General features: G+C 35.7%; 1 protein-coding gene across 1 annotated transcript in view; it reads right to left on the reverse strand.

Annotated features, from left to right (window-relative positions):
• Positions 1-564: 564 nt before the first annotated feature.
• LOC148953517 (uncharacterized) overlaps positions 565-15,062 on the reverse strand; it is a 38,765-nt gene continuing 24,267 nt past the window's right edge. The window contains exon 2 of the mRNA XM_089087721.1: positions 565-4,677. Within this exon, the coding sequence (XP_088943847.1) occupies positions 667-4,677 (4,011 nt within the window). The 3' untranslated portion in view covers positions 565-666. The remainder of the gene's footprint in view (positions 4,678-15,062) is intronic.

Here is a 15,062-nt window from a genome sequence, read left to right on the forward strand (position 1 = left end):
GCGGAGTGTGTTCTCCTTCAAATATTTTTAATTGGGAGGATGATTTCCTTCAAACATATTGAAAGGGGAGGATGATCACCTAAATGATCATCCTGGGGCGATTCTATCTCAATATTCCCTAAAGCTGAGTACATTGAGGAATATAGATTTGTCAGTTTGAATTTATTGAGATCCAAATACACTAAAAAAAGGAAAAAAGGATTATAAAGAAGCTACAAATATCTTTTAAGAAGGAGGATGATCTCCTTAAAAATCTGTTAGGAGAGGATAATTCCCCTTCAATATCTCTAAGGGGCATGACCTCCTTAACACATGTTCAAAGTAAAATCTTGCTCTTCTTCAAACATTTTTAATGGATAAGATAATCGTCAAACGTCTTTAAGGGGGGAGGATTATCTTCTAAAGGATTATCCTTGGGCGATTCTATATCACTCTTTCCTAGAGGAGTCTACTCAGCTTTCCTAAAGCTGAGTACATTGAGGGATATAGATTTGTCAGTTTCAATTAATTGAGATCCAAATACACTAAAAAAAGGTTAATAAAAACAGTGATTGCATAGGATCTCATAACTTTTATTGTTGTAGATATAAAAGGTTAAATGACAAAAAACAACTTCATGGTATGAGCTAAGAAGCATCCCTGTTACTTATAATGGCTATTCAATTGTTATGATAGCCAAGGGTTATTTAGAGCGTGAAGAAACTGAAAAGAACTGCTTGCCATTTTCGTACCAAGTGTAGTGTACAAAAACGAACGGAGAAGAAACAATTCAGAATAAGAATCCAATATGTCTGTTGGTGGTTTACGTTTCCCATTTGGATCAATTTCCTTTAAGGTATCGATATAGTCTTTTAAGCGGTTGTTATGCAAAATAAAATTCTTTAACGTGCACTTCGGTATACTATTTAGGAAACTTTGTATCTGTTGCTCGTTCTTAAGCTTGTTTTCAAAAACTGTGCTCAAAACTGATAGATTGTAAATTAGTGAATTGCAACTAATCAGCTCTGGATATTCGATGTTGGTTTCTGAATTTATTGTCAAAATTCCCATGTCCCGTTCTATATTTTCAACGAATTCTTTTGCCAAATTATAAATTTCAGTGAGATTAAGATTTCCCCCATTAAAAGCTTCTGTTACAGTAATGACAGAAATAATAGCAGAAATCGCCTCATCGAGCTTGTTTATTGCCATCTTTGGGCTAATATACCTCTTTTTAATATTCATATAAAATTGATTTGAGATTTCTTTAATTGTGTCTTTTGCCAATTTAATGTCATGAATCGTCAAAATTAGGCTGTTTGAACTAGTTAGATTTGACTTATCAAAGCTCGATGGCATCATTTTTAGGCGTTCTTTCTCAAAAACATCGAGCGATTGTGACAATCTTGCGTATTCTTCTTCAAGTTGATGACGAATTATTGACGAAGAATTTTTCTGTTCGTAAAACTGAGAAAAGATGGATATTACTTCCGTTTGACTTTTCAAAATATCAAACGAACTGTAAGCAAATATCGCTCTTAAATCATTCCTGCTTGAAGTGTCAGTATGTCGTGCTTGAATCCTAAATTTGTTTAACATTACGAATAAAAAGTTTTGTTTCGTTATGTTTCTGAATTCCATTTTCATAGCAGGACTTCCCATGGGTCCTTGCAGTCCGTCTGGCCCATTTTCTCCCTTCGAGCCAATCAATGTAAAATTATTAAGAGTAACGTGACTATTCACAATTCTTTTGTTTCTTTGATTTGGATTAAAACGTACGACAGTTCTATAGTTGTAGATTTGATAAAGTATTTCTCTTTCAAATTCTGTGCGTACACGGCGTTCGTAAAGGATTTCCACTTTTATTCCATTGCCTCCTTCTCCTCCGTCTCCTCCAGCGCCTCCTATACCACCAATTCCACCTTGCCCAGACAATTTGAAGTTTTTTTCAAAAATGTTGTTAGCTTCTACTAAGAGTCTGCCTGCCTTACCACCAGGACCACCAGGGGCACCAGAACTCCCAGGAAGGCCCTGTCCACCCGCTGCTATTTCTGTATCTTTTGTTTTGTAATGCTTAAAATAGCCACAAAGCTCTCCTGGAGTATAGGAAACGGGTCTGAATCTACGTCCATGCCTACCGTACATATCAGAGTAATCGTATGTCGTATTGCAGATGATGGGATGAGACATATATTCATCTAGATCAGTTGTCTGTAATTCATCATAATACTCTTTATTCAACAAATGTAAACTACATTTGTAGTATAAATCTGAAAATGAAGGTCCATCCTTTCCTTTCCCTCCTTTGATACCATCACCTCCAGCTCCACCTGGTCCTCCATTAGCTGTCACTTCTAATACTCCCCCAGAAACAGCTAGGTGTACGCGGATTTCTACAACGCCAGCATCGACACCCTTAGCTCCTGGTACACGCGGATATGCTTTTGCTGGGGCTGAAGGTTCGGATAATTTTATGCTTGCACCCAATGGATGTATATCTAAACTTAAAGTATCTATCCTTAGGTGTTTTAGGTTTGTATAAGACAGTCCATAGACTAAGGTATCTATACATACAATACTAAGCTCCTCGATGTTCTTGGAAATTTCTGACAAAATATTGGGGAGGTCACAGTTTGCATCGATTACTCTCATTTTACGACCGAAAGCGTCAAATTTGCGGACGTTATTCCTTAAGTAAAAATCTGCATTAAGCTTGCCAGTTATTTTTTTAAATTTGCTAGGTTCTTCAAAATTGTCAAACAAGGTGTACGCTGAAAAGACAGGCATAGAAAGAATCTGATTGAATGTTAAATCATTGTCAACAGTGCAGTTTAAAATATGACGAATCGGGTTGACCGAAGCTGGAAACAAGAAATCTATGGCTGATCTTATTGATTCTTCAGGGCTTTGCTTCTGTTTTTCCTCACTTTGTTCTTTTTCTATGAATGCAGCAATGCTGAGAAGTTTTTCTACTTTTCCCAGCGCAATATACCAATAAATGCTTCTGGAATAATGACAATATTGAAGGTTTTCATTTATTTTCCTTAATGCAGCTTTAGTGTATATCAAAGCGTCTTTAGCAAGGTCCTTCGGAAGCATTTCTAATTTTAATATAATATTTTTTTCAAATGCGTCTATGTTATTACCAACACATCTATGGGTAGTGGACAAAATGCTTTCACAGAAATTAGAGAAATTTTTCGAATCAACAAAAATCGTTTCGAAGGTTTTACTTAGAGTCGCAAATAACGACATTCTCATAGATTCTAACAATATTTGTTCAAACATTTTCCATTGATGTTCTAGTTCTTGGGAAACTATCGCATTTGAAAATATATTTGTTTGCATTATTTCAGTCTCTTTGAATAGTGTGGCGACCTCTGTTAGATAGTCGTCGGTATTTCTTAGCTTTTCTATAACTTCTATCTTTTTTATAATATTTACTTTATGTTCGGATAAAATTTTCTTAAGTTTTGCTATAGAAAATATATCTTTTAAATCATTTTTTGTAAAAGGTGAACCGTTGTTTGACAATTGTACAACTCTCTTAAAAAGCTCAAATAGTTCATAAGAACCTATGGACCTATCTGAAACCAACTGTGTTGCGTTGGATGTGCTGAAAATCAGATTTATGATATTAAGCAGACTATTCAAAAATTTCAACCCTTTAGGACCTTTCAAATTATTATATTTTACGGAAGTGGCATTGTATGGAAGGTTGATATAAGGGAAGCCAATTACTTGCAAAGATAGAAAGCACTTCTTGAGGGTTTTTCGTATTGAATTTCTGGCGAATGACGGGTTGCCTTCAGCTTCCAACTCCTCTTCGAAAAGTTGATCCGTCAAATCATTGTCCGAAGTATCATCTGTCATTTTATTAAAGATAACAACAAAATGAGTTCCTTTAATATTGCCACATTCTGACTCATTTCGGATTTTCATGGCTAAGTTTAGATACTTGTCCAACTCTGTAAGATTTTCATGGACTCGTAATGACCCTGTGGTAATCCAAAGTACTACACTTGAAGCAAGAACCTGCGGGATGGACGCTAAAAAGTTGTTGGACTCGTCTCTGAGTCCCATCCCTTTACTATCTAATATTATGAAGTGTTTGTCGCCTTTTTTTGGAAAATTAAGGTCATTCTCAAAATGGTATTGTAATGTATGCGCATACTCTGAAAAGGGTATAATAGGAGACATTTCAACCCCTATAGTAGTAGGTTTTTTGCTTGTTTGTCCAATTTTAAACATATCCTCTTTCCCTGAAAGTAAAGAGCCAATCGTTGACTTTCCAGACCCAGGTAATCCGAGCACAGATACAATCATGGGGAATTCTTCGAAGCTCCTCAGTAGCTTTAAACGCTTTTGACCATCTGGGTGAAACACTGCAATAGTTTTCTCAACTGTTCCTGCCCCCGCTGCAAGGTGTCTCACTTTCACAGAACTGTTATGTCTATTTTCTATCTTGATGAATTTATGATTTTTCTTTGTCATATTGTAAAGCCAAGAGTTATTGTTGCACGAAACAGACTTCACTTGTTGGGGATCTGGATCATTGATGATCTTAATCGATGAAATTATGATTGATGGAATACAAGCTGCCTTAAGAACAATATGATTTACTGGAGTCTTTACATCATAAATTGCAAATGCTGCTGTTCTTAAAAGAAGCTCGGTATCTCTTCTTTGTCTGTATACCTAGAAACAATTATAAGAACGAGTTAATAATATAGCCAAAAATCTATTTTTGCATTTAATGTAATGGAAATATCAGGGGAGGGCAGGGGATCTCACTGCCAAAGGCAAAAATTAAGCAATATATGCAAACAACCAGGAATTGTTTTTCAATAGTCAAAAAGTATATTTTCTTCTATTTCATTTAGTATTGAAAATTTTTGGCATTTACCAAAGCCCCAAATTATAATAAAGTCTATAAGATATATAAACTTAGAGTTTATTAAATAAAAAAATACTAGATCAAAGGAGTTTCCACGCACTAGAAAATCAAACAGTTCATTGTAGTGAGCAGTAATTAAGGAGCGACTCGACTCAGCGGTAACCGAAACTCTAAAAACGGAATTTTGACAGCAATGGATACATGAAAATAATTAAATTTTTATACTGATTCTGAATATATAAAGTTCATTAAGTTGAATCTTACCCCTCAATAGTTACTAGTCTGAGGAAATTTACTCAATTTTAGAAAAAGGGGGAAAGCACTCGCAAAAAAGACAAGCGATCTAAATGAAATTACACCATCACATTCAGCATATAAGAGAACCCTACTTTAGAGGTTTCAAGCTTCTATATACAAAAGTAGCTAGATTCGTACCCAACTAAACCTCAACGTATACTAACTAGACTTGCTTAGATTTGTACCCGCTTTTTATGGAGTTTCCAACTTCCCCTAGTTGGTATACTTACTAATGTACTCGCGATTATGCATGGTCCTATTTCTCGGTCACACCATTTTTGTGTGTTTTTTATCAATGTCTTATTCCTAACTTACTTAAAATATGCAATCGGAACATTTCACATTTTTATTGTTTTATAGTTTACTAATTAGTACAGGCAAACTAGAGTTTGACCCAAACAAACTGCAATAGAAATTATTTTTATACCATGCTGTAGAGAGAATAAAAGCGGAACAACATATCTAAAGTTGCACATTCTAAGTCGATTTTTCTTTTTTTTTGCTTTTCATATCAATTTTTTCAGTTTTTAAAAAAAAAAGGAACTGTCCGTAAATGCTCATTTTTCTGTATGTGAAGTACTGTCCCGATATAAAATGAAGAGCTGAGCCCGTAAATGAAAGCAAATTTGATGTACAATGTACCAGAAAAAAAAGTTTCATTATCATCAATATGTGATTTTACCCTTTTCATCGTTTTGACCTCTTTTTCACCATAGTAAGGCAACTCAGAAGGCAAACATTCTAACATAAAATGATGATTCGAGCCCAAAAATTAAAATAGTATGATGTAGTGTCTACTAGAAAACCCGTTTCATATTCATCAGTATGCGCTTTTTTTTTTCATTTGACATATTTCTTTTAGCAGTTATTGTCTACCAATTTGTCGATTGTTGGTAAAAAAAATTGCAACAGAAATGATTTTTACACCTTGTTATAGAGAAAAAAAATCTGAACAACATATCCAAAGTTGGAAACTCTAGGTTGACACAAAACTAGTTTTTGTGTCGACCGCTAGTGGCTCACTTTCCTAACAAAAAAATTAAGTTCCGGTAATTGTTCGTTTTTCTTGAACTGAATTATTATTCGGTGTAAAAAGATGAGATGAGTGCAAAAATGGAGTCAAATTTGGTGTACGGTATATCAGAAAATTCCATAATCATCAATATGAGATTTTTACGCCTCTCGTCGTCGTGACCCCATTTTTTTTACCAGACCATCTTTTGCTGGCTAAATTGTCGTGTTTGGGATCTAATAATTAGTTAGCCTGAATCTGATCGTCGCTTGCTCCATCACCTGATGGGTCAGCCTAAAAAAAGTGCTTGAAAGATGTTTATTAAAACATTAAAAATATTAGAAAAGTGAAAAAATCATTTATGAAACTGGTTTTCAGCGGCCGACATTTAAAATCCCTCTTAGAATAAACTATTACCAACAAACTGACTAGTCTTCACAACTGAAAAAATTGTCGAATCAACTTCATGACTATTTGAAAGACAGAATCAAACTCCGACTAGTATTCAGAACTTATCCTTTTGATTCAGTTATCTAAGCTTTGACGTCTCCTCATCGTTATAGCTTTCGATTCTTGGAGAGTTAGAAAATACTGTCCCTTTGCACGTTTTACACGCTGCAGCACAAGCAAAGTCGTTTCTAAAGCAGCTACATCTCGTTGAGCTATATTCCAGTTGATAGGAGCACTTTAAGATTTTCAGAAGCAGACATCTGAAAATCTGAAAATCTGGTGGCTGTTGATCGGAGATAAACAGCCAACATACAGATAAACCTGGCCATGTTTTCTTGCAGGTCAAGAACTCATCCTTTTTTAACTTCAGCAGCATATCTGATATGAAGAAGACCTCATGGCCGATTATACGACTTCTCTTTGTCTGGGCCATATCCTTTATGGTAGCTCCGCCATCGTAGCTTTCGAACACAATGGTGTCAGATGGATACTTTTGGGTCACGTAAGTGGCATAATGGTCAAGGATTTTGGAGTATCGTTCACTTTTGGCCCATGGAATCCCGTGAAGATGAGCTCCACCGTCGATGATATATCGAATGTCTCTGTGAAGGGCAGTAGAGCACTCCTCAAGAATACAAGCCTGTGCTACTGGCTTAGTAAGCTCTGGCTTGTTCGGAGACCGGAGCATGTTAGAACTCTCAAAAAGTGATGCCAGGTAGGAACACAGTTCGTGTTGAAAGCACTCAGATTCCGTGATATTGATCCTCTTTGCTAGCGTTATGAACCTCTGAAAAAGGAAAGTGGGATCCAGTCTTTTGCAATCTCCGCCTGGATTCTGCTTTGTAGTAATTTGAACTGCCTATTGTTTTCGTCGAAACAGAAATTCAGCGACCAGCTTTCCAGACTTGGAGTCAATGATTTTTAGGCCTAAATCTCTAGCAGAAACAACGTTGACAGCTTCGTAGGCTGTCAAACCATTCGTTATGTTTCTTAGTTGAACATCCCCGTTAAATAGTAATCTTTTTTCTAGGAAATCGATAACGATCTGGGTGTCTTTACAGTCTCTTAGCTGCCTCAGCTTGGACGTTTCCTTATGTTGTTCACGAGTTCCATAAGAAACCTTTGACCCACCCTCCATCAGAAGATTTAATACCGAGCAGACTGGTCGAGACAGAACCTATAAAGACCTTTGAACCTCTGTCATACCACTTCCATCGGTAAGGCTACCGGCTGTTTTGAGACAACCCATGAGCTGCGGCTCAATGACAAGATCATTGGAGATCTCAGCCCAAAATCTATCAGAACGTCTGATCACATGCCCCCCCCCCCCCATTCTGGACGGCCTGATAAGCGGCAGGATGGGTTTCTTGGAGCTTAACCATTTGCTGGATGTAAAACTGGCAGGATCTTTTGTAATTATTGTGCCCAGATTCCGCCAGATAAGGTAGTATATCAGAGATTGATTTTAAGAGGAGATCCCATGACCCAGAACGTTCGGCTCTTAAAAAATATTGCAATATGGACACCATATCTGGGTATTGAAACCAGAGTTTTGAGGTTCTGTACTGGAGCAGTTACAGTCTCTTCCTATCGATGAATGCCACTATTTTTTCCAAGGCAGGGTCTCCTTCTATATCCGCAACGGTCGCTTCTTTGTTATTTGTCTTCTATATCCGCAACGGTCGCTTCCAAGGAGAGAGTTAAGAGATTTTCTGGTCGTAACCCAAGGTGGGTACATTTGGCTTTAGAAAGTGGCCATTTGACCACTCGATCGCGTTATCATACCCTGGGACAGGGTATACTGTAAATAGGGTAGTACCAAACCCGATATTTGCAGAACCGTTGGGGTAAGAGCGGGAATCCCGCTAACATTTGGGCCGACAAGGGGTTCTCCCCTTCGAGTAAGTGGCATAGCAACCTTTTTGCGCCATTTTTGCATCAATAAGTGGCGACACCCGTATTTACACCCCAATAACTGGATTGAATTTGGGTTGACGCGTGACGGACAATAAGTACTAAAAGATACACGTCAAATAAAAATAAAAAAGTGCATATTGATGAATATGAAATGGGGTTTCTGGCAGACATTACATCAGGTTAATTGAATTTTTGGGCTCAGCTCATCATTTTATCTCAGAATAGTTGCCTTCTAATAGTATGGTGAAAAAGAGGTCACAACGATGAAAAGGGTAAAATCACATACTGATAATTATGAAACTTTTCTCTGGTACATTGTACATCAAATTTGCTTTCATATTCGGGCTCAGCACTTGATTTTACACCAGGACGTTACTTCATATACTGGAAAACGAACATTTACCGACGGTTCACTTTTTTTTAGAAAAAAAACTGAAAAAATTGACACGAAAAGCAATAAAAAACTAGTTTTGCGTCGACCTAGAATGTGCAACTTTGGTCATATTGTTGTCTTTTTTTTCTCTACAACATGGTATAAAAATCATTTCTGTTGCAATTCGTCTGGGATTGACCCATATTTTTGGCTAGTTTTCCTGTACTAAATCTGAATGTCTTTGATTCTTTGAATTCTAAAACATCCAAGTTTCCAACTGCAGATAATAGCTTCAGTTAGCTTCTTGAGAAATCAATTGCTAAGATGCAGAAATATGAAATTTCACATTTTTCTAGCCTAGTCATTTTCTTGAACACATTTTGTTTATGAGCTGCTGATTAATATGTAAGTTGTAAGTCGTAGTTTTAGGTAATATTAAATAAGACTGTGACTGTTACAAGAGTTGCCGTTTCATTTAATTTTTGAACATCGCATTTCAGAGAAATTTTCTCAATATGACTCCTTAGAGGATAGGTGCAGACCTCTACAAAATTCCAAAGACACCAAACTGTTAAGGAAGGGGAAAGACACCCATCAATGGTAAGATAAGGCCAGAAACCTCGGAAAAAAGACTAGATCAAGTCGTAAAGCAGTAAAGTAAGGGGAGAGACGCCGAAGGAAGTCGTATAGGGTGAAAAGAGGGCCAGATGAGACTATCAGCAAGGACCATAGGCCATACTAAGTAATGAGACAACAGAGAAAGGAAAGATAGTTGCATGAGGTGAAAAAGAGAGTCAGATGACACCAAAAAGGTTGCAAAGACTAAACTAAGTCTTAAGTTAGTGTAGAAATAAAAAATTCGACAGGCGAGATTTCCCCCAATCTCTCATTTTAATGCAATATCAAATTTTATTTTTTGACCTATTTCTTTCGATCCCTCCCCTTGAAAGTTTTAACTTTACGTTTTAAACCTTAATTATATCAAATTCTACCGTTAATTTTTAATTTTGGTATAAGATTTCTTTGGGGGTAAAAAGAGGGCCTGATGAGAGGAATAGGTGTGAATAAAGATTAAACAGACAGTAAAGAAGACAGTAATCAAACAGACAGTAGACAGTAATTAAACAGACAGTAAAGAGTTCTGATGAATCTCTGTTGATCTTAAGGTTGAAATGACTCTGAATATTTCCTTTGTCCTCAAACCCATTTTTAATTAATTTTCTAAAGAAATGCCAGCTAGTTTTTGACTACTGAAATACGTTGTTTCCTCCACCCCCTCCTCTCTCATCCAGACCTACTTGAAGAGGGGCTTACTATCCCAGATGTTTTTAATCTTCTGAATTTCAGATTGCTGCAACTAGAGCCTTTATAATCCAACAAATTTCTATTTTCTAACTTTTTAAATTTATTATTTATTGAAATGTAATAGCCTAAGCTCTCATATATCAGAATGTTTATTGTCTTAAGAATTTTGAAAGTTTAGCTCTTTAAAATTCACTTTTCTAAAGTAAAAACTTTTTATTTAATTTGGTAAGAAACTGGTTGCTTTTTAATTTCTTAAACATGCTTTTTAGCTCGTATTTCTATAAAATGCCAAGTTTAACGTATATTTTTGGTTAATATTGTACCGCTTTTCCATATTAGGCTCCTAAGTTAAGTTTATTCACATTTCCCTGAGCTTAGCCTACGTAGCAATTTATTTTTCGTAATGGACAAGGCTCTCTAAGAGATTTTTTTACATATTAGAATTCTTTTGATTCTAATCTCCGGTCCAAAATGGAACTGAAAAATTTAGAAAGGCTACCTTTCTTGGAGGTTTTAATTATAAAAAATATCCCCAGTGTTGAATTTTCTATATATAGAAAGCCGACCCATAATGATCGGTATTTACATTTCTCGTCAAATCAGCCCCCTTATGTGAAAAGAGCTCTTTCGTTGACAGAGTTTTAAAAATCCGTTCACGTAATCATGTAAATTCTGAATTAAACTATATCAAAGATATTCTATTCTGCAATGGTTAACCTCTATTCTGCAATCCAATAAACCTTATTGGAAATATCATAGAATGACGATTAAAAAAGATAAAACAAGAAAATAAGGAGCCTGTCCCCCTTGATTCAGTTATTCCGGCAGCTGAGAAAAAAACTTTCGCCACTTTACCATACATCTCAAAAATTAGCGATAAACTTTGAAAAATTAAGTAAACATAATCTCTCTGTTTCTTTCAAAACTGAACAAAAAGTTGAACATTTTTTCGATTAAGGAAAAGATAAAACTGAACCTGTACTGGGTAGTGGTGTCTTCAGAGTCCCGTGTTCATGTGGGAAATTTTATATTGGTAGGACCCATCAACAACTTGAAGAACGTATGCATGAACACAAAATTTTAATAGATAAGTCTCTGAGATTCGAAAACGAAAATGACAACTTTGATTGCGCTTTGGCCCTCCATATCTTTGAAAATCCCACACATTTGGTTCTTTTTTAGGAGGCAGCTTTAATATCTACTGTAAATGGCCTACCGCAATCTTTTAAAGATGTAATTGAGATAAAAAAAATACATAAACAGACATTTGGCTATAAATAGAGACACTGGAGATATTTCCTTAAGCCCAATTTATAACAATTTAATTTTTAAAAGACTCGATCATTTTTTTCGCCAAGTCTAAGTTAAGAGAACCTATTTGCACATCTAATAAAAACCGAAACTGTAGACCAGCCAAAACTATTGCAAGGCAAAGGATTCTTGCTCAATCATCTTGGTAAATTCTTTTTCAATGAATCCTACCTGGTTTTTATTTAGTGTCTGTTCTGTTGTTGTCTGTTCTGTTGTTGTCGGGTGAACTTCGAAAGGTTAGATTTTCGTGTTTTTTTTGTTTAGCACTGAGGAGGACTTGGTGGGGGTCCTTGTCGAAATATTTGCTTCTTTTCTTCGTCTTCATGTCTTGCCACTGGCTGAAAAAATCGTCGTTTTCTCACCTTTTTTTTATTTTATTTTGCATTTATTATTTTCTTTCCTCTCTTAGTTTCATATGTAATTTATTTTACCAAAATAATATTCAAAAGTCTTTCTTTTATTGATTTTATGCCTAATTTTCAAAACTTGTATTCCAAAGCCTGAATTTCCTCAGCCGGATGACCGCTCTAGTGTTTTGCTACACCTGGGTTCAAGGTCTGGGTCATGTGTTGCATTCCTAAATAGCGGCTCCTTTACCATTATTTAATTTCTGCAAGTAATTATTATTTAATTATTTAAAACGTTTTTCGCGGACATGCTTACTATGATCAATAGTTCAAAATCATCTCTGCAGAGCAGTATAAATATTAATCCTAAAAATTTAAAAGTTATTTTAATGGCGCAATATATGATGTTTATAAGAATGCTGTTTTATAAAGCATTATGAAATAAAAAAAATTAAATATTGTTTAAAGACTTTAAACAAGTCTGATGAAGCTGTAGCCCTTGGTTTTATTTATTTTTTAAACCTTAATAATAGGCAATCTTACTTTCCTACCTATTTACGTATGCTACATTACTACTGTGTCATTTCTCTAAGTAAAGGCTATCTCATTCCTTTTTTTTATTTTTGAACCATTTTTAAACACATCAAGCCATATCTTTCAAACAAGACCCTTTCAAAATACTTCGGTAAAAGACTGAAATTTCTTCAAGCTTATTTAGCATTCCCGGCCCCATTCTCACTGTATAATTGGAGCTACTTGAATAGACCGTAGAGCTAATAATTACAGAATTTTATAGTTTTAACGTTCAAGCTTTTTCGACCGTTTAAACAGGTAGAATAGAACAGCAGGTAAATTTTGATTTTCTTATGTAATGTTTAATCTTACAATTATTACGGGATAAAATAACTCGCAGGATAAATCTTTACGGTATAAAATCACCCAGCGCCTAAATTAGCGCATATTTCTGTTTGATTTTCAATATTGCACTCCTAAGCATGAATTTTTTCCATTGCCTCGCCCCCCTTCAACATGTTGCTATACCTGGATTCGAACTCCAGGTATCATATTATCAAGTTGAGATCTAAAGCACAGTGCCACCCCAGGGCGTAGTAATCAAGCTCTCGAGCTTGAATTTTTAGAATATGTCTACAATAGCATACATTTTAGATTCATTTCAAACTTAATTTTACAGATCTACGAACAAGCTAATACCAATTTATTCCCATCACACAACTTAAAATAATTCCTTCTATTGTTTTTAAACTACTTTATTCCTTTTTTGCTCTCAAACATAAATATTTACATATTTCTGTTCGTTCTATACCCCCTCCCAATACTATCGAAAAGCTTTTTCTTTTTTGATTTTAACCTCGATTTTCTGTTTTTTTCGCTCTAATCTTGAATTTTTAAGATTGGCATAGACCCAAGTTTGTGGTTTTGAATTATCTAGGACGGTGAATAAATGTCGGTGTTCATGTAGCCCAGTTTCCTTAATGTAGTTTCATGATGGCAACTAACGACCTCTTTTACTGTTCACTGGTAAATATACGGTAAGTTTATTGAGAAAAATATCTGTGACTACACCTAAAACCTCGGGTTTGTTCGGATTGATATCAAGTAGAATATGACCAAAGGGTTTATTGGTAGTCTTATTGTATGCCGAGAGTAGAAATTTCGGTTTATCTAGATATACTTGTCTGTTTAAAGTTATGAGGGAGCTGGAATCACGAACAACCCTGTAGATGATATAATACAATTCAAAGCAAGTGTTCTCATACACTTGCTCTAATGAAAATATTGCGTAGAACTTGGGCTACGGAAATCTGATGATGATGAGATTGAACAGTGAACAGTCTTAACATCTCTGGAGACCATCCATTAATGGATTCAGCTAAATCATCAATAATCAACAAAGATATTGGTTCAATACTATTAAAAATGTCAAGTCCCTGTACGAGTTGGTGTTTGGGACAATTGTTGTTATTTTATCGTAGGATTCTTGCGAAACACTGTTGCAATAGTAAATGTTTTTTAGATTTTCTAGAAACATTCTATCATGATTTTAAATTATTTTTGTTAAGAATGTCGTTTTGCCAGACATTGATGGTCCGCAAAGAAACGATCTGAATGGAGCATTAGATTGATACATAGTCCCTTGCAACGTCAAAATACGACTGACTGTAGAATGCATCTGTCCCTTTAATAAATAATAATGGTTCCCTAATATGATTCAAGAACAATAAATCTAAACAATAATACATGTTTTTTATTTACAAATAAAATGCAGGAAAAAAATAAATTCTTATCACAATTCTAAGTATTTATTACAATTATAAGGAGTCTCCCCCGGTAGGACGCGACGCTGCTGGCGTCGGCCATCCAAAGGCCAGACCCCGCTCCCCCCGGTCCGGTCGCGGGCGTAGGGCCAAAAACATTTTTTTTATTTTATTTACCAAACAAACACTCACATGTGACTTTCTTTGCTAAAGAACATAAAAACCACTGCTGAGTTGGGGAAAAAATACCCCTCCCATCTATATAGAAAATGATCCCACACACCACCACCACCATCTACTATTGAATTTTTTCCCGACCGAGATGACGTCTATAGTTTCGGTATACACCTCGGTCACAATTTAGATAATCTTCATGGAGTAGTACCTTCACACCGTCCGCACGCACATAGACATTATCCGATATGGGAACATGGCATTTTTTCCACTATAACTGTGTAGTTTTGAAATTTTAAAGAGCGTACGCCATGACTTTCGCAATTGGAACTAAACTATTGTCCGCACAGTTTCTATGAACACTCTGATTCCCATAGAGTCTAGGAACCCCCCTTACAGAATTTTTTGATTACCTCATTGTGTGTTTGCACAGAGTACACCTTCGGAACTGCCAGCGCACCATGGAAATCAAGTTGCTCCCCGTCTAGGAATTTAACAATAATAGTTTATTTGGGGCCTGGAATTTCCGTAGCCCCGGGTAAATGGACTCATCCCAACTGGTAAAGTCAATTCGATGGTTAATGTGCATACAGTTTTCCAGATCTTCTATTAAATTATCGGTTTTAACTTTTAGCAAAAGTGAATTGGTATACCCGTAATATGTTTGAACTTGTCCCTCCTCTGGCCATTGGCGCTTACACACATCGTAAAAAAATGACAACAT

The sequence above is a fragment of the Artemia sp. Qi Xiang Cuo genome, chromosome 4, assembly GCF_049724085.1.
Source record: "Artemia sp. Qi Xiang Cuo chromosome 4, ASM4972408v1, whole genome shotgun sequence".
NCBI classification, from domain to species: domain Eukaryota; kingdom Metazoa; phylum Arthropoda; class Branchiopoda; order Anostraca; family Artemiidae; genus Artemia; species Artemia sp. Qi Xiang Cuo.